The sequence below is a fragment of the Aspergillus undulatus genome, assembly GCF_047715775.1.
Source record: "Aspergillus undulatus strain CBS 261.88 unplaced genomic scaffold BDV17scaffold_37, whole genome shotgun sequence".
In the NCBI taxonomy this organism is placed as follows: Eukaryota; Fungi; Ascomycota; class Eurotiomycetes; order Eurotiales; family Aspergillaceae; genus Aspergillus; species Aspergillus undulatus.
This window is the reverse complement of record NW_027396641.1, coordinates 297,103-321,450: the sequence shown is the minus strand read 5'-3', so window position 1 is coordinate 321,450 and position 24,348 is coordinate 297,103. Positions and strand designations below refer to the sequence as shown.

The 24,348-nt window shown below is 50.6% G+C and overlaps 8 protein-coding genes across 8 annotated transcripts; 6 read left to right on the top strand and 2 right to left on the bottom strand.

Annotated features, from left to right (window-relative positions):
- Positions 1-1,272: 1,272 nt before the first annotated feature.
- On the bottom strand, positions 1,273-3,787 carry BDV17DRAFT_292997 (bifunctional terpene synthase/polyprenyl synthetase family protein; the record flags this gene model as incomplete). Its single annotated transcript, XM_073762494.1, has 6 exons — positions 1,273-1,587; positions 1,663-2,077; positions 2,153-2,307; positions 2,371-3,040; positions 3,111-3,396; positions 3,472-3,787. The coding sequence occupies 6 exons, from the start codon at positions 3,785-3,787 to the stop codon at positions 1,273-1,275; spliced, it is 2,157 nt and encodes a 718-aa protein (XP_073613947.1).
- A 2,115-nt stretch (positions 3,788-5,902) lies between these two features.
- BDV17DRAFT_282911 (cytochrome P450) lies at positions 5,903-7,417 on the top strand (the record flags this gene model as incomplete). The annotated part of the gene is made up of 2 exons (XM_073760279.1): positions 5,903-5,923; positions 5,981-7,417. 2 exons carry the CDS (start codon positions 5,903-5,905, stop codon positions 7,415-7,417), a joined length of 1,458 nt encoding a protein of 485 aa, XP_073613946.1.
- Positions 7,418-7,705: 288 nt separating this feature from the next.
- On the bottom strand, positions 7,706-8,997 carry BDV17DRAFT_137654 (uncharacterized protein). The gene is made up of 3 exons (XM_073754247.1): positions 8,883-8,997; positions 8,380-8,799; positions 7,706-8,314 (listed from the first exon to the last, which is right to left on the bottom strand). The coding sequence occupies exons 2-3, from the start codon at positions 8,613-8,615 to the stop codon at positions 7,966-7,968; spliced, it is 585 nt and encodes a 194-aa protein (XP_073613945.1). The 5' UTR covers positions 8,616-8,799; positions 8,883-8,997; the 3' UTR covers positions 7,706-7,965.
- A 2,194-nt stretch (positions 8,998-11,191) lies between these two features.
- On the top strand, positions 11,192-13,548 carry BDV17DRAFT_299314 (uncharacterized protein; the record flags this gene model as incomplete). Its single annotated transcript, XM_073763850.1, has 2 exons — positions 11,192-11,488; positions 11,629-13,548. The coding sequence occupies 2 exons, from the start codon at positions 11,192-11,194 to the stop codon at positions 13,267-13,269; spliced, it is 1,938 nt and encodes a 645-aa protein (XP_073613944.1). The 3' UTR covers positions 13,270-13,548.
- Positions 13,549-15,582: 2,034 nt separating this feature from the next.
- BDV17DRAFT_292994 (uncharacterized protein) lies at positions 15,583-16,238 on the top strand (the record flags this gene model as incomplete). The annotated part of the gene is made up of 4 exons (XM_073762493.1): positions 15,583-15,638; positions 15,830-15,956; positions 16,022-16,086; positions 16,154-16,238. 4 exons carry the CDS (start codon positions 15,583-15,585, stop codon positions 16,236-16,238), a joined length of 333 nt encoding a protein of 110 aa, XP_073613943.1.
- A 380-nt stretch (positions 16,239-16,618) lies between these two features.
- Positions 16,619-17,793, top strand: BDV17DRAFT_137496 (uncharacterized protein). The gene is made up of 2 exons (XM_073754245.1): positions 16,619-17,086; positions 17,157-17,793. Exons 1-2 carry the CDS (start codon positions 17,042-17,044, stop codon positions 17,670-17,672), a joined length of 561 nt encoding a protein of 186 aa, XP_073613942.1. The 5' UTR covers positions 16,619-17,041; the 3' UTR covers positions 17,673-17,793.
- Positions 17,794-18,405: 612 nt separating this feature from the next.
- On the top strand, positions 18,406-20,196 carry BDV17DRAFT_282909 (putative choline transport protein; the record flags this gene model as incomplete). Its single annotated transcript, XM_073760278.1, has 4 exons — positions 18,406-19,009; positions 19,082-19,421; positions 19,499-19,773; positions 19,862-20,196. The coding sequence occupies 4 exons, from the start codon at positions 18,406-18,408 to the stop codon at positions 20,194-20,196; spliced, it is 1,554 nt and encodes a 517-aa protein (XP_073613941.1).
- Positions 20,197-22,656: 2,460 nt separating this feature from the next.
- Positions 22,657-23,417, top strand: BDV17DRAFT_292991 (uncharacterized protein; the record flags this gene model as incomplete). The annotated part of the gene is made up of 2 exons (XM_073762492.1): positions 22,657-22,954; positions 23,059-23,417. 2 exons carry the CDS (start codon positions 22,657-22,659, stop codon positions 23,415-23,417), a joined length of 657 nt encoding a protein of 218 aa, XP_073613940.1.
- Positions 23,418-24,348: the final 931 nt, after the last annotated feature.

Sequence of the window (24,348 nt, the reverse complement as noted above, 5' to 3'; positions counted from 1 at the left end):
TTTTTTTGTCTTCGGTATCGCAAACAACACAACCCTCCAGCGGCCCTTCCTCGCGCGCCCGCTGCAGTATCTCCGCAAAATCCATTTCTCGATCTGTCTAGTCCACGAGTTGGTTATTTGTTGTGTGAGGTGGCCGATTTGGGAGTACCCATGGCGGCTTATGACAGGCCATGGATATCCTGGTGGTCAGGCGGCGTTGGAGCACCCGGTGGGTTTGAGATTGGTTACGTGGGTTGGGTCTGGGGTTGTTCTTGGAGCTGGGGTTTTGATACTTGCGGAGGTGCTTGAGAGGATTGCTAAGTGTGGGTTTTGTGGTCGTTGATAGTGTGGATAGGAGGCTTTTACCTGCGGAATGGGAGGGAGAAGAGAGGAAAGCTAAGTAAAATTAGGGTTTGTAGCGCGTTACTCTACTCATTCTACAATCCATATGATAATTCTATATAAAGCTAGTTCCTGAGGTAAGCGATGAATAGCAGACTATCATTCCACGTTTAGTTCGCTAGGTCATCTTGATAATCCTGGCATTTCTGGTAGTCGGCTTATAAGTATTTATCTGATATCTAAGTGCCACATATATAATGAGGTTAATAAGCAGAGCAAAAGACAAGTCTCGAGAAAGTCGGCCTCGAAGATGCATACCTGCCTTTCACATAAACTTTTACAGCCAAAAGCTTGATATAGCCCCAATTACTCACTTTCTCCAGATAGGAATGGCTTCTGTCAAAGAAAGCCTTGTTCCCGTCCCGAGGCATCTCAAAGTAGTCCCAGGTACTGGGATCAGAGTCAGAGCCCTCGCTGCCGTAAAGGATGGATCTTCCAGCAGACCACGTGATTAGGGTACATCTCCTCAGCTGGGCTGAAAAGTTACAGCGATACGCATCCCAACACGCAACACTTAGTGATGGTACCTTTCTATAGATTCAGTATCCACTATACTTGTGCAAGTCCATTGGTAGAAACTGCCTCTCGCACGTCCATTCCATTCTAGAGACAATACCAAGGAATTCCGATACACGAACTACTCAGAACAGGGACAACTTGCTATGATCTTGTCTTGGAGTTTTCTTTGCCTTGGCTGAGTGAGACTCTATCAGCCCCACGCTTCTAATTTACCTACCTACTGAGGGATATGTAACCGTTGGGGTGATCCTTAAGTTGATTAAAATAACAGCCACCGTTGAGCGTAACAGAGCGAGTGTATCTTCCCGAAAGCACACGAATCCCCACCCAATGCTCGCTTGGTAGACAAATCCAAAGGTGCCCTCCAATTTATTACAGCCCTACCTGCCAGAACAACACCCTCGCCGCATTATTCGTCCCCATTTCCTTCTCAAGCGCATCAAAGATCCTCATGATCTCCTCATGGAGATACTTCAGTACGCCGCGAACATAGTCGAATGTCCGAGCGCTCTCCATCGCTTCAAGGATATGCTTCTTCAGTTCCCGCGTGATGTTCGTCGTCGCGGCGCGGTTGTATATCGCTGCCGTGATTCTATCGGGGTAGGGGTAGTTGTTCAGGAGGTGGATTAAGGGAAGGGAGAATTTTCCTTCGCCGAAGTCTTCGAGGAAGCCTTTTTTGGATGTATACTGTTACTCACTGTTAGCTAGCTCGGACTTTGATTTGGAGGGGAATGAGTGTGGGTGGGTGGGTGAGTGGCTAACATCTGCGGACTTCAAATTCAAATAGTCATTCTTGATTTGATAGTACCGCCCCATCAACGTGAACAGCGTTGTAAGAGATTCACTACAGGCAAACCTCAACGGCGACTCGGCCTCCATGAGGCGGACAATAAGCCGAAAGAGGCCGCCGGTCTTGTTGTCCGCCATCATGATGTACTCGTCAGCAGTCGGGCAGCGAGCATGGTGGCGCCAGTAGAGCTCAAAACTCTGACCGCAGTGCAGGTTGCTGAGTTCGTCTAAGCAGATGCCCATGCTTTTGGGGTTGCGGAGTTCTGTAGTCTGCTGTACTGTTCTGACGAAGGCGAAGTTTGCGCTGTTGATTGTTTGGCTGGCTCCGTATAGGACGTGTGTTGCTGGTTGTCCTCGTCGGAGGGAGTTGTCTTCGATGTCGTCTAGCCTATATAGTAAATATTAGAGAACTTGTATTAGACAGTTTTCAAATCAATTAGGCGTGCGCGATGGGCATACATACATCAACGATGCGTTATGCAACCCATGGACGATATTCTTGATTATTTGGATGGAGCTTGAGGGAGCTTGAAGCCAGGCGTTGAGGCTATCTATGAGTCTGTTGCGCATGTTCTTGGACTGGAGAGAGGCGATGTACTCGTAGGGAGCGGTGCACACCTAGGTATTGAAAGCCAACACATTAATCTCAGACGTAGAGCAAGGGGGTAGGGGGAAGATTACGTTGCTCGGTGCCTTCACAAATGGGGCTATAAATGAGGAATATGAATCCTCTTTCTCATGTGCCACACCACCTTTAGCCGTGCCATTGCCATTGGTTATAGTTGGAGCCGACGTGCAGCCGTTGTTTACCGTCAGTGATTGAGGAACTGATCTCATGTTGTTCATCTTCGAATCCTTCGGCGGGGGATGTCGTTCCAAAACACGTAACGGCCCGTTACTCTTTCCAACAATCGTTGCGCGGTCTTCAGCCGTAGTCGTATACTCATGGTGATATCGTGGCCCATGAGCCATCCAGAAGATAGAGCCCGAAAACACCCAGAGGCACATATGCCAGTATCTCCTTAGCTCGTGGGACTTGGGGCCAGGCGCAGCTTCCCAGGCGTCATAAGCGTCCATGAAGGCCCTCTCTCCCGTGTTAATCTCCTGCCTCATGATACTCCGCGCCTCCTCCTCGGTATATCCATAGTCTCTCATCAACATCCCCAGGGCGTTTTTCATGCGGTCCAGTGTACCGGCTTTCGAAAGGTCGTCGAACTCTTTGTTGAAGCTATAGTAGTCGTTTGTCATCACGGCCAACATACCTGCTTCATGCATGATATCCTTGATCGAGTCTTTCTCTTCCTGTGTGCATCTGATTCCCATCACCCAGCATCCTAGCTCAATGCCCCAGCTGTAGTGCAATTAGCCCTCATCCCATCTCACAACCAAACAAACAACTTAAGTTGGTTTCATTGACTTACAATACTCCACCATCACTGTACCGATGTTTCTTCAGCTGTTCAAACGACATGGATCCATCACTTGTGGTTTGTGTCTGAGCATCCAGATATACCCCCCACCCCCTAAGCATGTTCATCCCAATGTCCCCGTCTTTTCCCAGGAACTGCTTCGTGAAGTCCAGAGCCAGCTTGCTGATCCCGAACTTCGACTCGAAAGCCGGACCACCCCCCATCTCTGCCAGTACTGTTAATGCGAGATCCTGCGTCACCTCCGCACATTGTTCCTTGCTTAGTAAATCGGAAACGTCTGTGATTGAAGACCAGCCAGTCAGTAAACGTCCAAGCCAGGAATGGTCATATTAGGGGTGTCATGTATACCGACCATCCCAAAAGTAAGCAAAGTCACAATACTCCGCATTAACAGCCACTCGGTCCGGGATACTCTCTGGATAAGCCCACGCGACGTAATTCCCGTGAGGCGTTTGGCATGCGGGAAGTGTTCGCGGTTTCTCCTGCAGCCCATCGCTCACGGCGACTGTATTCCATTTCTTGATGTACTCATCGGACGCTTGGACGGCTGTTTTCTGGTACTTTGATCGACGCAGCGGGTACAGGCAGAACCAGTCTGCTGGTGGGGGATCGAAGTCATCTATAGTGATGGGTTCACTGTGCTGACAATAATTCCCAATCTTGTCCATGGTGGATAGACAGGTATTGAAGAATGGTCCCTTCCTCGAGAATTATAATGGTAAGGTAGGGAGAGGTTGTTTAGATAGTATTCCCGGGGAGTAGGGTCTATTTATCGCTGCCGGGGATTTCCAATAAAGATATTCTGTTCCACTGCTTCTCGAGTAATGCCAAATGGTAAGTACTAACATAAACAGCATGTCAAGCTCAGACCTCTGCTGCAACATTCGAACTCCGACTCGTTACTTGTTTGGCTTATGATCCCGAGAACGTGGCGATCCAATGTTAGGTATAGATCAGCCCGTCCACGGTCGACGCTCCTTCTGGCTCAATGGGATAAGACAGCGCGAATGCGCGAATGACTGCAGCGGTGATACCAGTGCCCGGAAGTGCTGGATCTTGGGTAACATTGTAAATCGGAAATCCGCCCATCAGCAATATTCCCGCTACCATCTGCTCGATATCTACTCGCCCCCGTATCCGTGTCCGTATCGTATTGCTATATTTCCCCTATCATAAGTCCCTGCGTATTATCATATCTGATCTCATCTGCAGTGTCCGAACGGATATAGACGACCAGCTCTCAACCGGATCGGATGCGTTTTACTTTCTACTATAGACTCCCTGGCCGAGTCATCCGAGCCTGCATGCATGCATTAGAAACTCAACTCTGCTTTCCCCCCTGTTCACACCTGCGACTCGAACGAGTCCTGCAACCCCACCGTTCCGGCCTCGCAGTCCAGTCCCGGCATAAGGTCTGCAACTGTAAGTAGGTGACTCCAAGGCCATTCATCAAGCCACGCACAATACAGAGCACCTGCAGGCAACTCGCAATGGCCAACGAGAGCAGCCTAGACTCTACACAAAGCTTCGGCAGTTACCGGCTAACTGCGTGAGATCAGACAAGCGTGCGGAACACATGTGAAACCTGTGTGTCCCACTATAATGGAAGCGTGGCAAGTGGCAGCGAGGGTTTCAGCCTTTGTAACTGCCTGACTAGTTGACCGGCCTGGTGATGTATCTGAATAATCGGGTTTGGTCAATAGATATAATTTCTTATGAATCCGTAACAGTTTGGAATGGAATATGCGGGTTTCAGACTCCGTGGGGGATTATTATAACTGGGACTGGCATCAGCACATATCCAGAACTGGACCAACAACGCCCGAGCCACAGGATGACTACTCACTCCCTCCTCAACCTCTTGTTTACATACATACACAGGTCAACGTCAATGATATTTAGCAGGTGGCGCAGAAGACTCTGACCCGAAATGCGCTGCACTGTAATGCAATGCAATGCACTGAAACTCAAACTCATGTGGTGGATGTCCTGTGATGTTGTGTGCAACGGCGATAAAAGGCAAACACCAGAGTGAGCAGCCACGGTGAGCAGAGTAGAGTACTAGAGGGCCCGGACTCCGGAGCCATACAGCATATTTCCTTGTTGGACTGGGCTGGACTGAAACATCTTCTTGAAGTCCATACTGTGGTTGGTTCGTTCGCTCGGCCATTTGCTTGTTCCTGGCGTGTATGATTAAACGGCTAGCATCATGACTGGTACTATATGGCATATCACAACTGATATCTTCCTCTGGAATGAACGCTCAAATGACCGAGTCCATCCCCGGACACGTCCAACCGGGCGTCCTCGATTGTCAAGCCCCGGAGACGAACAAGAACAGGGTAAAAATAGGTAAAGTAGCACACCACAAATATACTCTACATGAATCAAACTCGTCGGTGTTTTCCTCCGGCACTTTTACCCACCAGATACTCCGAGCCGTCCTCATGCATAATCGTCCGAGATGGCTGACCCAGGCTCTTTTGCCTTGCATCATTCCATCGTCTGTGCGAGCAGTATACATAAATCGTCGATGTATAGCATAAGATGTAACCTGGCACGCGCTATATAAGTTAGTTGGAAGGCGATCGGAAGAAACTGTCATACTTTCGGATCCCAACTCGATGTTTATATGTAATGCTGTATTAGTATATAGATTGTTACGCTAATTTCATTGCGCGTCCGGTAGAGGATGTGTGTATACTCTTCTTGCTTTGCTTGAGTGCCCGCGCGTGTGATAACTACAGCGCTGATTCCAACCTGTCTCTCCCTAGCTCTGCATCATGGCGTCTGGCATTCTAGTGGTAGGATGCATGATCTCCTGCCTAAGTTTACTACTATACCTTGGTTATCATCGGCAGCCAGAAAACCGCAACCGCAACCTCCCCCCTGGGCCCCGGCCGTGGCCCATCATCGGCAACCTCCATCAGCTGTCGATACAGGACCCATGGAAGACATTAACAAAATGGCACGAGCAGTACGGCCCCATTATTCATTTCCGCGTAGGCAGCTTCCCGATTATCGTAATTGGGAGTATAAAAGAAAGCCACGACCTGTTCGACAGACGAGGAAGAATCTACAGTTCACGGCCGAGCTTGATCTACTTCAAATACCTTGTCCGCGGCCTGCAGCCCGCGCTGATGCCGTATGATCATGAAGTGAAAATGCACCGCCAGATATACCGGTCTATGTTGGACCAAGCCGCGTCAAAGAAATATCGACCCCTCCTGGAGATTGAGTCGTCCCGTATGCTTTACGATATGCTCCTCACAGACAACCACGACCTAGTCCTCACGCGGTACCCGCCGAGATTTACCTACAGACTCACCTACGGAGGAGAGATCAAGGATTGGGCGAAATTCGATGCTATCGATGATTTGACCAACGCAGCATTGAAGGGTCTCTCCCTGGGAGGCGCCGCCGTTGACGCCCTGCCCATCCTGGACCGGCTGCCGCGCTTCCTTTCCAGGTGGAAAACAGAGGCAGATAAATACTTTGAGGGCAGCCTGGCGGCTTTCTCGAGCCACGCAAAAGAGGGCCTGGCAAGTAAGAGCGAGACATCGAACTGGGCGCGTCTGATCCGCCAGATGAAGCAGGCCGAGGGCATGTCCTGGGAGCAATTCTGCTTTACGACGGGGGAGCTCTACCAGGCCGGCTTTGTGACGTCTTCGTTCACAATTGCTTCATTTCTCATGGCTGCTATCTCGCAGCCGGCAGCGACACGCAAAACATCCGACGAGCTGCAGGCGGTGGTCGGGCCAGACCGGTTGCCTCGGTTCGACGATATGCCTAGTCTCCCCTACCTGCAAGCGTTCACAAAAGAGATCTTTCGCTGGCGTGTGATCGCACCCCTTGGAATTCCCCACGTGGTGTCCGAGGACGACGAATACAACGGCTACTTCATACCAGCCAATGCAACCGTGATTGGGAACCAATTCGCCATCAACATGGACCGCAATACCTTCGGTGACCCAGAGACATTCCGGCCTGAACGGTGGCTAGAAAACCCAAACCTCCCTTTCCCAGCGGTCTTCGGCTTCGGCCGCCGGATCTGCCCCGGTCAGTATATTGGCCGCGACCTTCTCGCTATTACTGTTGCGCGGTTACTCTGGGCCTTTGAGATATCAACGCCCGTGGATGTCTCTACCATCGACACATCCAAGTCTGCGCTTCCCGGCTTCGGTTATAAGGCGCCTCTTCCGGAGCTTCAGTACCGGGTCCGTAGTAGCAGGCATGAGGAGGCTATCAGACGGACCTGGCTGGCTGCAAAGGACGAGGGCAAGAAAGGAAGTAACTGAGCTTGACATCGTTGGAGATAACTCATAACATCCTATGGCGCATTTTGATCTTGCTTTCTGTTGGGATGTGTGTCGTCAGTATATGTTATAATAGCTCGTGCCAGATCAGGGCTTTTTGTCAGGCATAATGGCCCACACTGTTTCTGCTCTGGGTCTCGACACCCTCGGGCCACATGTATTTGTTTTCCCACCCAGGTGGGTTACATAATAGAAGACTGAAAAGCAGTATTCATCTCTTCGTAGCTAGCATATTTTTATGCTCGCAAGAACAGAATTCGAATACGGTAATGATCCCGCAACGATAGACGTGTAGGAGTTAGAGAAGGTTGAGTAGGAAGTTGAGGATGTTCAGGATGTTGGAGAATCAACGTTTCCAACTTGATAATATAGTACCCTTCGCTCCTTCCCTAACAATATCAATCTGAGTTCTCTTGCCCCAGATGCGTAGGCGAGACAAGTGAAGTAGAAGCATCCGTAAGTGCTGGGCGGACGGCGGCACGAACTCAGTGTTCTTTTCTAGTTGGCCTTTGGTATTCTGAATCCATAGCCTAACCAGAGACGAGGGGATTATACTCGACGGTGGAGTTTGAGATTTTGGATGCCACGGCTTGCTCACGGCTATTTGGTACTTCTGAAAGCTTGCTGCTTCTTGGGATTATCGTATCAAGCAGAAAGCTCTTCGAGGGAAAGGTGAGCGGAATGCTAGTGCTCAGTCTATCCTCCTCATGCCGGGAGCTGAAGATGTATATATAGCCGAGGGGCCAGTTCGTTTGCTTGAGCTCGAGGTCCCCGAACAGCCAGATCGCACTGGCAAACAGCACCTCGATTGTGTAAGGTCCAAGACTGGGTGCCCAAACCTCTCGCAATAGCTGGTTATCCGAGTCGAGAATATCAAAGCTCAGCAGTCCGTCAGCTCGGGCCACAAAGGGGATGGTTGAACTGGGAGCGGGCGCATAGGATACAGTCTGGACTCTGGCGGCATTAAATCGGATGCACTGGACCTGAATCTGGAGGTGTCCGACACGTTCAAGTCCGAGATGTCCCAGATAATAAAGCGCGCAGGGAGATAGGTCGGCCAAGCATAAACAAGATACTTCGACGGGGAGAGACGGGTCGCACTGTGGTAGAAGATATTATTTCTGCTCCCGATGAAGTTTTGATGGTGTAAGTGGCGACGTCGAAACCGGATTACTCGCATACCGCTCGAATTCGATAGCTGAAGTCCCTGGGCCGTGCTTATTCCGTCGAACTCCGAGGGGGGAGACGGTGGGCTTCTGAAACAGGTATATGCGGCAAGCTCTGAAAATTCGGACTGTTCGTAGGCGGGCCATATGAACAGACCAAGTTGCGGGTCTGGCGGTGTTCTCACTTACCGCTGGCCTCTGCGAGGAAATACCTCAGCTTGCAGATCCTGATGCCCGCTTAACAAGCACACACGTGTCTTCAGAAGATGTAGTCTACTCACCGGTGATTAATGCAGGTACTTCCCGCACTTGATGGCATACCGAGGTGTCGAAAACGTCCTCGGATAGGCCATCGATTGGGCAATGTAGTAGTTTTCCGTAGATCAGCATGTCCGCAAGTTTGCTGATGTATTCTTTAGATCAATCTGAAGATTGTTGGACCCCTCTTTCTAGAATAGTAGTGCTTCAATGACAACACACCGAACTTCTGATCCAGCGGTCGCGGTAGTGGTTGTTGTAGATAGATCCCGGGGGTCCACCGCGAGAATGTTCCTCACGAGTCAGCACCTTATCCACAGTCACATGACTTTAGCGGCCCAACGGTCCCATCGCATCAAGGTTCTTTTACGATGAAGATCCAGAATCGAGATTCTAGAGGCTGGAGAAGGTCGGTGACGTCGACCGAATGATCTCCGTTTAATATCTGCAGGCCAAAAAGGGTGTTCTTATCTGGGATATTGGGATCTCTTGCGGATCAGATTGAAGCTGCAACCCTGGGACCCGGCGTTTCAAGCAGGAACAATGAGCTGGCACGTGATCTAAAGCACGTGACAGCAATCTCCGATGGTCCCCTAGCCGGCCCACCGGGCCACTCCTCTTCAGGTCGCAGATGACGGTGTGAGGTGTGAACTTGACGAACTCGGTCTCGAGCATCGCGCACTGGGCAGAGACCCCCCCCCCTCCAAATCCGGGAGAACGGATGGAAAGAGGAGGGCAAGGATGGGAGAATCTGCCTTGTTACAGCCACGGCAACGTACGCAGCCTTTCGGCCTGAGCCTGACTGAACCTTGGGAATCCTCCGTCTGGTACCCGGCAGCGTTCCAACGGGCAGACATCCTTGGGACGGTTTCTCATATGCACATTGTTCCAGAAACGCAAGGGCTGCGTGCAAAGTTGCCTGATATGTCCATGTCGCGGGCAAGCTGCATAGGCGACAACCGAGCAATCACGGAGGGGTTCGAGTGTAGAGAGTAGTTCATTATTTGCAGCGGGATAACCGACTGAACCGCGGTGTTCGCCCAGGCAGATGATACCCTATCGTGATGGAGGGTATTGGGTGAAGACTGCTTCCAAAGGAGGATGGGAGAACCCGAACGGGTGTAGCCCAAAACAACGTGGCAGGCCGCGAGTCGAGGGGGAGATTCCAAACCAACCCGAGTGGTCTGTAAGCTGGCAGGTCAGTTGAGCACCACTCACACGGGCTGTCTTGGGCATACATCGTGGGCAGCCAGTACAGCGGTATTACTCCGTAGGCGCCCCATGGCTGAGCAGGAGCCCAGCGGAGAGACAACGAGCGACGTTGTCGAATAAAGACACAGAGAAGGCAGAGTGATCAAACTCGGAGTCTGAGAGTCTTCCAGATGACTGATCAGAGCATCTGCAGGAGGGCAATGGGGCGATCCGTATGGGCGCCTCACTTTTGTTTCGCAGACTGACTGTCTGCCTCTCCCGCGAAAACCACTAGACCGTCTTTAGCGTCGCTCTCACGAGTCTCCTTCCCTTCCCTTCCTTTCCCTTTCCTCTCTTGTCATCTCCATTTCTGCCGCTATTGTTGCCCCAGGCTATCTCTTCTTGTCTATTGCTTCTAGCTCTTCTCAGCCTAGCGCTCCGATCATCCTCAGTGATCCATCGCCAAATGGAAGCGCAGTTATTGCTTTTTTCCCTGTTCGAGCAGGCGACCTGCCCATCCTTCGGCCTCCTGGGCCCAGACTCTGAGACTTCAGACCTCCTTCACGTCATCCAATCCAACTGCTCGTCTGCTAATCTCTCGTACCTCTGCCTCAGGCTGGCCTGTACCTTTTCTCTGCTATCCTGACGCCGTCGTCAAACAGCCTAGTCCGCTTCTGGCCATAGTGGGCTCCGCTCCACGATATCTATCTCGCTCTCCCTCCCCCCGATCACCCTCATCTTCATTTCCAGTCGATTTCTATTCTAGTATCACTCGAGCTGTTACTTACCTCTTCGCCCTTCATCTCTCAGCCTCTTATTCGAATCCTCCTCCTTCCTACTCTTCCCTGCTCTCTTCCACACACCGTTCTCGTACCACCTGTCTTCCCACCTCCCTCTCTATCTTATCGGGTCTTTATCTCCATTGTCACTATCGCCCTCTCACAGTTTGTCTCCCCACCATCGCTCTCATCATGGGCTTGAATGCCCCTTTTGCTTCGAAGGCTACCTATTCGTTCCTTCATTAGATACTGACTTCACTAATCAGATTCCCCCTTCAGCATAAAGTCTCACTGACAACAGTTCTTCCATCTCACCCGAGAGTCACCAAGGAGAACATCCCACCATCGACATGTCAGTCACCATGGCCGACGACGAACTGTTCAAACGAGCCATATCTGGGTACCGGGACGCTTTTTTGGATCGAAATTCCCACCTTCCGGAAGAAGAGCGAAATCAACTCTGGGGTCAGCAATTGAGCCAGTTCATCATGCCTACGACAGCGGTTTCACCGACTTCACCCGCGTACCGACCAGTTTCGGGTTCCAGCATCCTTGGTCACGACACCTGCTCTGAGAAATCTGGGAAACGGACACGACAGGAAACCCCGCGGACGCTACCTGGTTCTGGACTTCCCCCGACAAAGCGACGAGTCACCACCGTACGTGATCTATTCTGGCCTTCTTCCTCCCGTTCCGCCTCTACATCTTGCGTCCCCATCCATCCTTGTCCCTGCTGCGCTACCTTCTTCACTTCATCCTCTCCTCTCCCGCCAACAGTCCCTGGATTGACACTTGGCAGACTCCGGATCCCCCAGACCGCGTTGATCTGAAGCGCGATCTCTCTCATGCGTCCTCCCCCGCGGCACCGGAAACGTCCTGGCAGCTTTCGAGAACATTATCACAGGCGGACGACTTCTCTCCCTCCAACAGTTCTGGATCGGCTCCCCGACCGCCAGCTATGGTTCGTTCGCAGAGTCAACAGGTTCCCGTCTCGTATCAACATTCGATGACCTCTATGGCCCAATATCGACGCCCTCCTGGACACCACCGTCGCCTCTTGCAAAACGTCAGCGAATACTCGCCATCCGAATACACCAAGCAATATTTGGGCGACTTCGAGGGCCAGACGAGCGTGTCCCCGAATGACCTAGTCTTCTCAACAAATCCGGTGCAAGCTGGAGCACCTCACCAGGGCTCTTTGCCTACTCAGTTTCTTCAAGGACACATTAGTGGCGAGAACTCCCTGGCTGCGGCACCTGCCCAGGCCTCAATGTCAGCTGTCGAAATGAGTCGCAGTGGGACAACCGAGTCCCTCTGCGGCAACATCAGCATGATGCGATTCGACTCCTCAGGGCCAAGTATTGATGCAGACTATTCCTTTAACGTCCCGTCCTCCACTTTCCCCTCATCCAGCCAGCCTGTAAACATCCCTCTATCGCACACCGTTTCTCTTACTCCGCATATGGTTCACCAGAACCCTTTCAACATGGTAGACCCATCAATATCCCTGCCATATTCCTGCTCTGCACCTCCTACGAGCTCAATACCTTCAATACCTCTTACCTCCCCCCCTGTTGCTGCTGAGATGGAGCCCTCTATGTCTGGCGATGGCGATGTCATTTCAAATACTCAGCCTTCGAGAGCTTCGCGGAGAACACAAGAACACCTTGTGCACAGCGCAAGGCCCATCGCTCCGAAAACAGAGTCCCACAGCGTCTCCCCACCCAAGGTGGCAGAGCACAAGATGATTCGGATCTCGTCATCGGACGGTACGTCAAAGGAAGTCGCCGCCATCCCCAAGGCGTCAATACAACGTCCTCCTCGACAAAAGACGTATTGCCATCTGTGCAACGACCAGCCGGACGGTTTCCACGGAGAGCATGAGCTGCGTCGACACATCGAGCGCGTTCATTCCGTGGTCCGAAAAGTGTGGGTGTGCGTTGACATCTCCCCCGACAAAAAGTTCCTTGCAAACTGCAAGGCTTGCCGGAACGGAAAGAGGTACGGCGCCAACTACAACGCTGCCGCTCACCTTCGCCGGACCCACTTCAACCCCTGCCAACGTGGCCGTGGTGGACGTGGCAAGGACAGCGAAAAGCGTGGCGGGAAAGGAGGTGGCACACATCCACCCATGGACATTCTCAAGCACTGGATGGTTCAGAAAGAAGAGCTCGTCCTCGAAAATGCTGCTCCAAATTATCCTGCTGGCGAGGACGCGCCAGGTGATGATATCGTCTCCGTGCCGATCGGCTCGCTCGACGATACTTCCTTCGACTCAGCTATTGTTGAGGATTTATCCTCGCAGGGAATGGTACCGTCCGGCATGAATGGGTACAATTCTTTTGGCACGTTCCCTACGACGACAACGTATCCGTCGTTTGATAACACTTGTTACCTTGAATCTCAATCTATGGTTCCTGAGGTCAGTTCGTATGTCTGATCTGCTTCATTCTGCGGATGCGTTGATGACTTTGCAACTTTTATGTGTACACTTCATGCTCCTTACTAGGTGCTTTTCGGAGTTTTGGGGCTTTGCCTTTTTCGCGCTTGAGCCTTCTGGCTTCTCTTCGATCTGGTTTGACCTTTTATCTTTCTCATTACTATAGATATTTTCTTCTCTTCTCATTTTCTCGTTCCTTCTATGGGACCTGTGTTTGTTTTCTTCTCCTTGTTCTTTTTTATACTCTTTTCTTCTATGCTCTTCTTTTCCGTCTTTCCATTTTCACCCGCGAACTTTTCTCGACTTTGACCTCATCGAGGATCTACAGGTCACTTCACGGCCTCGTAATCGCCTCTCAGAGGGATACGACATAATGTGTGATGATGAGCAGCAAATCAGTCCTCGCGACTCTACACTACATCCAGAATATAGTGATTCGGCAAACATGCCAGACAACAACCCTGACAACTGCACCTTGGCCGCGCCAATGGTGGGAGGTGGGCAAGACGAGCTACCAGTACTAAGTTCTCCAAGCTTTGCCGCTGGGACTTTGGTGGTAAACTCCCTTGTTTGCTATCTATCTACAATCTTACTAGCTGCAGGCTCGCCTGTAGGACTACTGTTACTAAGTGCGCAGATCTGAACCGGTGACGAGAGAGAAGGTGTAGAGGCGAGACATCAGTTCGTCCTGTCTTGTTGACTCCGCTATGGCGAAAAGAAAACACATCCAGCTGCAAGCAATGGATGATGTTGACCTTGCAGTTGCAGCCTACGGGGCACTCTGTATCAACTAAGAGTGCCCAGCAAAGCCTACTGTTGGCTCGCCACTAACCTCTCGACTCTGAGCCACGCAAGCAGTGGCGATGATTATCACTTAGCTCTTCAGTGTGCGTGGCTGGTGGTCCGCCGTTGAATAATGATGAGCAGGACGTAGGGCTGGGTGGTGTTGGCTGATGGGCTGATGGAGCTGAAGGCACTGTACCAACCATGTCTCCGTATTGATTGTAATTACGGCCGTTGTTTCTTTGGGCTGCGTAATCAATTCATTTACCTATTATTCTACTTTGTGATCAGTCCTCTTTATCCTGCCTCAATGTAGCCTTCACTTGGAGCATAGGAAACAGCGCTCTTATGTTGCTCAAGTGGCTCAACAATCTGTAGTCCTGCATATTTACTATTCTTTCTACCGAGTAATGATTTGGATATTTTAATAGGCGTCTTCAAGGTTGACATATCGGATCATGCTTGAAGGCTCTGCTCTCTGAATGCGGATATATATTCTGTGCGTGGGTTAGGTGAAAGGTAACCTTAACTATGGTTTCCCACCAAATGACAGCCCGACTGGGAAACAATCTAACTACTCGAACTTAGGTAGACTCAGAAATTGACACATCATTATATTCAGTGGATTGATTTCATGAATTCGCGATTCGACCTCCTCGATCTTATGCGATATTCCAGCGCTTCGCTGGTGAAGATATACAGGCCTTTGAATAAGAGCATAATTAGTCATATAGAAATATGCACATTATGTACCCTTTTACCGTGACGCGTAACAAGTGGGCCTTACTCCATACTACCTAGCAGTATTCCTCTGTGCTAACTATAGATTGCTACACTCTAGCGGTGAGTCCCGAGCCAGGGTACTGTCAGTGCTCATGAATCGCCAATTATTGAGTCGACCCTGAACTAATTTTACAAGGATGGCAATTACGGCCGAGTTATATCGGAATGACTCCGACTCGGAACGAGGCCCTCGTATTGTATTACTATTACCGACAGCGCTCGTGGGCGGTAAAGCGGCATCTGAGGAACTGAGAACCACCACTGGCAATCGATTCAAGGATAGCTTCGCCATCATCCAGTTATTAATCGTCTGTTCGCGCCCGATCATTATTTCCACCACTTCCCGGCTCTTTTAGCCCGTTCCTTCACCTCCACCTCCCCGACTGCTCTGTCCACACGAGTCCGAGTCGCGACCCCTCCCGATCGATTGCTTGGTCGCTCCTCAGCTGCTCTTCTGCCCTGCGTTGCTCCTAAAACTTGGCAATTCTTGGTACGGACACCCTTCTGATTATTGGCCCTTATCTCTACGGAGTATCTATCCAAGACTACTCCTCACCTCCGGAGATCGAGAAGCGGTCTCTGACTTGCGAGTCGTCAACTCGTATTCTTTCCTTCTTCCGTTCGTTGTCGGTCGGATTCGATTGCGCGCCCGCTGACACTCTTTTTGAGACTTTAGGAGAGATAGTCTGAGCTTCAGCTCTTAACACCAGCTCCTCCGGCCGCTCCGCTCACAGCCGCTCGCGCAATATGGCCGCCAACGAGTTCTATAACCAGGGACCTCCGGGTCATCACCCTCAGCATGCGTAAGCATTTCCCTCACCGACCGCTATTTCGTCATCGCTGCTGCGCGATCGTGCGATTTGGGGTCGAAGCCGGAATCCGACAGCGCCCCGTCGCCCGTCGCCCGTCGAACTCCGCGCACGATCGGAGCAGCTACTCGGCTTCGTCGTTCCTATTCAGAACTATACTGACCGCCTTTCTTCGCTTGCTATAGATACCAGGGCGGTTACGGGCCTCCGCAGGGTCCCTACCAGCAGCCGCAACAGCCGTACTACCCCCCCCAACAAGGCTACGGGCAGCAACCTTACCCGCCACAAGGATACCCTCAAGGGCCACCACCAGTATGCTCGCCTCGAATCTATAAGAGAATGCGGAACGAAGTAACTGATTGAGCTTGTGCGTGCAGCAACAGATGGTCTACCAGCAGCAACCTCCCAGACAGAAGAAGGATCGCGGGTGCCTAGGAGCTTGGTGAGCTAGTTTTATTCTGATCTCTGTAGCCTTCTTGCAAGCTTGCTAACGTTTTGTGCGCTTTTAGTTTGGCAACGCTCTGCTGCTGTTTCCTCTGCGAGGAAACATGCGAGTGCTGTTTCGACTGCATTGAGTGCTGCGAGATGTGTTAAACGATCGATACGACCCCGACTAACTGACTGACTGACGTGACGAGACGACACGAGACCAGCCGATGACGTGACGTACATTCCGTTCCGACTCCTTTCGGCCTCGGACAGCCTGATGATATTGGATGCGGTGCTTGATCTCGGTATCCTTACCTTCATCGCTCTATCTTCCGTCTCTCCCTATTCTACGTGTGAACCGGCTATGCTCTGCGACCTCGAAAAGTACGGTGGCATTCCTAGGACGCAATTTCTCGTGGTTACAATGTTTTTATTGGATACCTGGCTGAGTGGCGCTTATCACTTATTTACCTAATTGGTTACCAGTCTTGCTCGCGTTATTTGTACTTCTTAACTGCTCGTGGGAGAGCGAACTTTATCTTCTAACGACCGCAATCTACATACCTTGAAAGCCTTCATATGGGCTCTACCAGAGCACATTGACTTGGCGGTGGTTCTCATCGAGATCTTTAGCTGTCCGGTGGGCCACTGCCTTGATACCGGCCCAAAGCAGCAGCAGAAGAGAGCTCGTGGATGCTTTTAGATTAGACAAGGACGGTATACCCAATCATGTCCATTTCGCTGGAGACATAGCCGCCAACTCCAGAGTACAGGGTATAAATAGAGTTAGTTGGACCTCAAAGGTCGGGTGCTAAGCATCGCCAAGACCCAGTCTCTAACGTCTGCCGTTCTCCTGTCTGTTAGTTCGCCCTTTCTGTTTACAACACCCAGGTTGCTCTTTCTGCTTATTTTATTCTATACCCGCTCCTCGCCAACGAAAGAAAAGTAGAACCTTCACCATACGCACCATGAGCCTAATCTCCATAATTATCACCCACGAGATCCAACCCGCAGTACGTGCCCCGCACATCCAGTCCCACATCTCACTCAACGCTGCCCAAGTCCACTGACACATTTACCCAGATCCTATCATCGATCCTCACGAGCGCATACAAGGCGGCAGCTGAAATCTCTACTAAACCATCCCTCAAACTTCTTACACAACAAGATCATGACACATTGTGGCAATATGCCTCGCTTCCCCCCGATGTCATTTCCGTCACTTACCCACCCCTCCCCTCTACCTCTATTCAGTCCCCCTTCCTCACCTGCGATCCAAATGAAGTATGTAGCCTCTTGAATGGACTCTTACCAGATACGTGGATTAATCCATTGGTGTTCCTCATTGCGGATGAGGTGACTGCCAGGGACGGGGATACGCTCCTCCTCGGCCAGAACTTGGGGGACGACTTTCAAACCGTTCGTCTGTCCGCGGCTTATGTTAATACCGAGTCGGTTGCGGTGGCTGTTGGAAGTAAAGATGTGCGGGAGATAAGGAGACTTGTTGATGAGGATGGGGTTTTCAGGGGTGGACTGAGACGGTCGAGGCCTCCGATGCGAGGAAGGGAGACGCCGAGGAAAATGTTGGGTGAGAGGTAAACAACGACCAGCCCACACAGCTTACAGAGCCTTGTAGGAAACAATGAACTGATTATTGAGGGAAATGTGGACAATAGACCCCCAAACAACGTGGGAGGCTAGAGAAATTTGGCGAGGTATGAATTGAGCAACGACCAGCGCCCACTTATCTACCTGCGGAAATCGCTCTCTCGATTGAGCAAATTACAAGAAGCCTATTCGAAACTGAACGGGGATGCCTACGGTCTAGTTATATCATAAATCATCCCGTGCGGATTCCCTCCGCGTTGCCGCCCCCGCAAATTGCCACGGAGAACCCCAGATCAAACCGCCAAAGTCTAAGAACACGACAACCAAGACACCTACTGCTCTTCCCCGCACTTTCACGTCGATCTTGAGCCAAAGAATCAAGCATGCCGGGCCTATTTCCGCTGTTGATGCCTATCGTGGCGCCGATAGTTGATAACAACTGGTCCATCTGAGATAGGGCTGGCTCGGAATTCAGGACCCTTTCCGATATCACTTATCGAGCTCTACATAGTTATCTTTCTCTCAGGATGGACTACGAGCATCCCCAACAATTAAGTAACTGTTCCGAGCATTAGAGTGGCTTGTGCTTCTGGGTTTAATATCCATGCGTCCCAAGCACCTAGGTTTGGGTGGGCTCTATCCGTGCGGAATTCAACCTTACCGTGGATGAAGACAGCATTCATTCCTCCCTCCCTCAACTAAACTCTAGACCCTCTCAAAAACAATGGATACAGTCCAAGAATTCAAGCCATCAGTTGAATCCGTCAAAAATGACACCACAACCATACCCGACGCCGAAATGGGGAAAGGCGTAGTCGGCATCACAGGCCAGCTGGACATGCCCATGAAGCGCAAATTCAATATCCTCAGCATCGTCGCCGTAGGCTACAACATCTCAAACAGCTGGGTCGCTATTGCAGCAAGCTTTGCCATCGCCATTCAGTCCGGTGGTGCACTATCGTTACTATACGGGGTCATCATCGTCACATTCGCTATGCTCTGCACGGGCGTGACACTGGCTGAGCTGGCGAGCGTCTACCCCACCGCTGGTGGGCAATACCATTTTACGTCTATTCTGGCATCGCGGCGATGGAGTCGCGGGCTATCTTACTTTAGTGGGCTGGCCGCTATCTTCTCGTGGATTTGTCTCGGTGCATCGATTGGCCTCTCTGCGACGAACGCGCTTATGGCGATTATTATTCGTTGGCGGGAGAGTTACGAGGCTCAGACGTGGCATTATTTCTTGGTTTATCAGGCGCTAAATGCTCTGATTGTGGTTTACAATATGTTCTTGACGAATCGCACTCTCTGGCTTTATAACATTGGTTGTACGTTGCTCTCTGCCACCCCCCTACCCTACCAATCTAGCAACGATTCACTCATACTCACCCATTACCCAGTCATTCTCTCGATAACCACCTTTCTCGCAATAACAATAACCTGCCCCGCGCGCTCCGGGGTACACGTCGACTCCCACGCAATCTGGGGAATACTAACCAACGGCTCGGGTGGCTGGCCAGACGGGATCTCCTTCCTAACGGGCCTCTCAACGCCGCAGTTCATGCTCTCAGGCCTCGACGCGACTCTCCACCTTGCAGAGGAATGTCTCGATCCTGAACGCGTCGTGCCAAAGGCTGTTGTCGTGACTGTCCTCGTGGGGTTCTTCACGGCGTTTCCGTTCTCTATTGGGATTATTTATTCCACGACGGATGTTGGCGAGGCCTTGGCGACGAGGACTGGGTAAGTACACAGTCGGGACAATCTCAAGCTGATACTGAAACTTAAACTGATGCTGATCTCCTGATTCACTGTGGTAGATTCCCCATCTTCACCATCTGGGAAAAAGCTACGCATTCCCCTGCTGCGGGAACAATCTTCATGGCCTCCTTATTCATCATCTCCCTTGTCGCACTCAACGCCGTCCACCAGACTGCCTCGCGCCTGACGTGGTCGTTTGCGCGCGACGAGGCGCTGTTCTTCTCGAGAAAATTGGCATCCGTTCATTCTTCCCTCGGCGTTCCCGTGTGCGCGCTCATTTTGGATGGTTTTCTGGTCTTGCTTGTGGGTGTTGCTTATGTTGCTTCTTCGACGGGTATGTATTTACCCCCTTCCCTTCCTCTCTCCTCACTTCTCGTATTTACAAAAAAAGAGCCAATTACTGACTAATATCGGGGTGGTAGCATTCAACGCATTCATAAGCACAACCGTAATAGTCGCGCAGATATCCTTCGCCATCCCCGCAGTCCTACTTATCCTGCGCAAACGATCACCGACATTCCTCCCTCGGTCCCGCCCCTTCAGGGTTCCCAATGTGCTGGGCTATATGTGTAATGCGGTGTGCGTGATCTGGGCCGTTATTTTGACCGTCTTCTTTTGTTTTCCGACGGTTTTACCAGTGACTGGCGGAAATATGAACTACGCATCTGTTGTTTTGGTTGTTATGCTCATTCTTGGTGTGGTAAATTGGTTTGTCTATGCGCGGGGGCATTATCACGGGCCGAGGCTGGAGATGTAAGTAGGTAGGAACTGTGGCTATGCATGCGATTATGACTACGACTACGGACAGGGTTACTATGCACGAATTGAATCGGGAATTGTGGGTGGAGGTATTTACTGACTTATGATTCTTTGTCTAGCTCGGATCAATTATGCTTATGTCTTCCCTTTAATCTAAGAGCACGTAGTGAGTTAGTCTCCGCCAGTCATAGCTCCTCCCGAAGAAAGAACTACTACTGCCATATGGTCGGGACACCACTCCACTACATTGATTAAGCCAGGACAAGACCATTCCCTTCTGGTTCTGCTCAGGTACCTGATGAGAAGTGCCGCCCACCTCAATATCGGGCGAATTTGTTTCGGTATCCCTTGGTACAGTTGCCCGTGCAGTCGACGAGCAGTCGGGTCGCGTCCGCCCGCGTGGGAGACTACCTTACCGTATACTCGCTCAGAGAGATGAGTCCCAGAATGAGAATTACTTAAAGGCCCAGAGGTATAGATATTGGAGCCTTAGGCTAAGACATAGTCCACTTCGTGGGGCTTGAGATCCCATTGAGATTTGCAGTGTCGGTCATAGCTTATACTGTAGACTCAGACACCCTAAAAGCGGAACCCGGATCGCGTGCCCGGGCTTGAATGGCCGATTGTTCATGGATCTGTTAAATAATTGCTTGATCTAGGCTAGTAGAAATACTCGGAGAGCAAGATCTCTGAAGTAACGCTGAGTGAATAGAAAACAGGCATTTGGAGTATCAGAGATAGTAGAATCTAGTCTCGGGAGGTACAGCTAGAAGAATTTGAATAGTCAGAAATAGTCCCAGCGAAGTCAAACAAAGCCGGTACATACGAGGATATATTGTGGAGACCGTTGACCATGATGGCCCTGGGCCGGCCTCCGGTTCATCTGCATGTCCATCATAGAAATCTGGTCCGGAGTCAGGATTCAAAATCTGATTCAGATGCACGGTGAGCGGTAGTGGTTGGCGATCTGAAGCAGTTTGTTAGATCAGGTATTAATGACACTGCTTGTAGTACGCATCTAACCTAGTAAATATAGTGAAGTCTGGGAAAGCGAACGGGCCAGTCTGGAAAGTGGTATGGGTCACAGGACACTGACCACACTCGACCACTGTTACGATCGCCGTGACCGTCGTGGCCGTCTCGACTTCAAACGCTAAGTGGCTGAATCGGTCCCAATTTCATATGGCGTGGGGGTCTTGGTTATCCAATACGGAGAAACATCAGCCTCCGGATCTGGCACAGTGCCCAAGACTGATACGGCATTAAGGAGGAGAGCGGGGAGAAAGAGAAGCATCTTGGCATGGCTGGGTTATCTCAAATAAGCGTGAGAGTAGTGGCTTGGGCGAGGGATCCATTCAGCTTAAGCGACATCCTTCTGATGATTGGAGTGGTTGATGGTGGTTGTTGAGGTCCGGTGTAAGTCACGGTTGACATCTGCTTGTCATACTTCAGAGACATGCAATCGTATCTTCTATATTAATCTAATACTCCGATTTGTGTTAATTTGCTAGCCCAGAGCTAGATTTGGCGGAATGATAAGCTTCCTGCATTGACCCCTGTTCGATACACCTCTAATTCTATGTAAATCCGGCGCTGTGGTTGGTCTTGACTCACGCATGCGTGGCTGCCCTGGGACCAAATCTTAGCCTCTTTACAAGACAAATATATGTGATGGCGCTCTCCAAGAGGTATATAATTTCCCTACTTCATGACCTTCTGAAAGCCAATTATCTAAATGGGAAAGCGCAACCTGTACTCACAACTGCTGCTTCCTCTTGTGCTGGAGCTCTTGTCGATTGTCATCTTCGTTCTGACAGCATGGGTCGCCAAAACTACTCTCACCGCGAGAATGTCTATTCTGGGATACACCATTGACTCTAGTTCTACCTTGACTCTTCTGATTAACTTTCAAGCACTGCAGTCAGTCTTGGTTACTACTATCCTGTTTTCTGTACTTGAGACCCTGCACTGGACGCTTATGGGGCGTGATATTGGCCTGCCATCTATAAGCGCCGTCGCCCAGTACGGGAGTCCTAGGCGCTGTGAGGATTCTCTTTAGTCGGTGCTCCAATCTGCCTGACAGACTGTGGCCGTTGCTTCTGCATGCTTTTTTTCTATCGTCCCCATCCTTGAAGGGGCTATCTAACTAACAACTCTGAGTAGGCTGACCCTCATGATTAATATCATGGGTATCTGGGATTATCCTGTTTGGTTCGTGTCCGACCTACAACCAACAATAGGAGGAAGGGTAATCAATTTCCTCCAGCTGATACCTCAGTAGGTGTTGCGTACAAGCCCGTGTTTGACTACCCAGTAGCCGCTGGTGTAGGGCAATCCAATGGCTCGTACGTCGACTCTTACATTCAATTACTCCAGGGTAGAGAGAGAGGGTGGCTATCAATACACGATCCTACCATACACGATCCAAGCAATAGTCTATAATCTGGTTACCACCGCCATGCACTCAATAGCAGGTATACCTGTACCCGTTGCGGCATGCGCTGAAAACGAATGCGACTCCAACCTTCTCCCTGGAGGTCTGAGTGGTACAATCCCATGGCCACCAGTTCATCACCCTTCTGGTCCGGTAGTGCAAGTAAATGACGCCCCCTCGGTTCAACTTAACTTTGCATCCTGTCTGAGTGGGCATTCATTCTCCGAGGACGACTGTACCGTGTTCGGCGCCAACACAACCGTTGTCGGCAACAAATTCTGTGTTGCTGAAAGTCAGACAATCAATGAATCATTCGCTGCAGGTAAGCATGCACCATTCTCGGCAATCCTTGACTCTAACTGACCATCTCATGATCAAGGACTCTATGTCTGTCCGGATGGCGCTGGGACGGTACTTGTAGGTTAGGCAATAACTCGTTCTATCCCAGTATTACAACCACATTTTCTGTTTTTAGTCGTGAAACAACCTTTGTCGCCACGCGAACACACCTAAGTATTCTATCTGTGACCCCCTCAAGCCCACCGTCACGAGCCCCTGCTCTGGATATTGATAGTTTCCGCGCAGCCCTAACCTGGATGCTTGACTTCAATGTTTTTAACATTCCTGCCCCAACATCAATCGCGTTGCAGTATTTCAGCGGCCAGGGAGAGCTAGAAAGCCCCTACTGGTCACCCGAGCTCAAGCAAAGCTTTCACAGTCTTCTCCCCATCCCCCTCTGGTTCTTCAACCCCAATGACGCAGGTAACATTTACAACCCAGGGTGAGAACTAAACGGCAACCTCCCGCATGAGTTTGGGGACACGGCGTCCATCGCAACACCATATTACAAAATTCGCATCAACAACGCCATGTTCATTATATTTATTGCTCTCCAATCCACGCTGCATCTGTTCGTATGGGCTGTCTTCGCGTGGCTGTGTATCAAGCGGCCGTCGCTGCCTGTAATCACCTCCTTTCCGCTCTTCGACTTTACATCTAAGACCACGTGCAAAGAAACCAGCTCTGTGGGGAGCAAGGAAAGTCGCACCTCTCAACCGGCTTCTCAGACTGCGCCCCTGTCTGAAAACGGGAATGGGAATGGGATACTGCAGGTTAATGATGAGTAGGCTCCATCAACCCTCAAAACATGTACCTATTCCCTCTGCGCTGCCGACAATAATGGGTCCGGTTTGGGAGATGAACGGAACATGATCTTGAGCTGGCAAGTTACTGCCTGCGCCCGTGCAGCAGGACTTCAACAGTAAGTTTGTGCATCTGTTGGCTGAATAATCCGATGAACATTTCAGGCGAGTAGCAGTGGCCTTTGTCGTCGTTTTGAAGAGGTATTGAATGCTGTTTTAACTTGTTCTGATGCAAAGATCTGGATTTATATGTTGCTTATATTTACTAGATTGTTTATATATATGTATATATTTAAATAATAATGTCTGAAACCACCCGGTTTAAGTGCGCTGTTCCCTTTATTCCATCTGCACAGCCGAGTAAGGAGCAAAAGGGGAAGACTTCAGACGGGAGGTTTGATTTGCACGACCTTGTAGTGTCAACAATACAAGGCAAGGCGAGGACATTGCGGCCATGAGCGCGGGCTTTTACCCTTGCCTTATAGAAGTGATCGGCACCCAGTTATTTTTAATAATTGTTGCATGTGATACCAGAACAAGAATGATTGACTGAGAGTGAGCTGGAGGCCGTTAG

Excerpts from the sequence above, each read along its gene's own strand:
- BDV17DRAFT_137654 (XM_073754247.1), bottom strand. The coding sequence starts at position 8,615 with ATGCGAGTAATCCGGTTTCGACGTCGCCACTTACACCATCAAAACTTC. Across the intron at positions 8,315-8,379 it reads ATGCCGCCAGAGTCCAGACT|CTTTGATATTCTCGACTCGG; the intron begins GTATCCTATGCG and ends CGGACTGCTGAG.
- BDV17DRAFT_137496 (XM_073754245.1), top strand. The coding sequence starts at position 17,042 with ATGAGCCTAATCTCCATAATTATCACCCACGAGATCCAACCCGCA. Across the intron at positions 17,087-17,156 it reads CCCACGAGATCCAACCCGCA|ATCCTATCATCGATCCTCAC; the intron begins GTACGTGCCCCG and ends ACATTTACCCAG.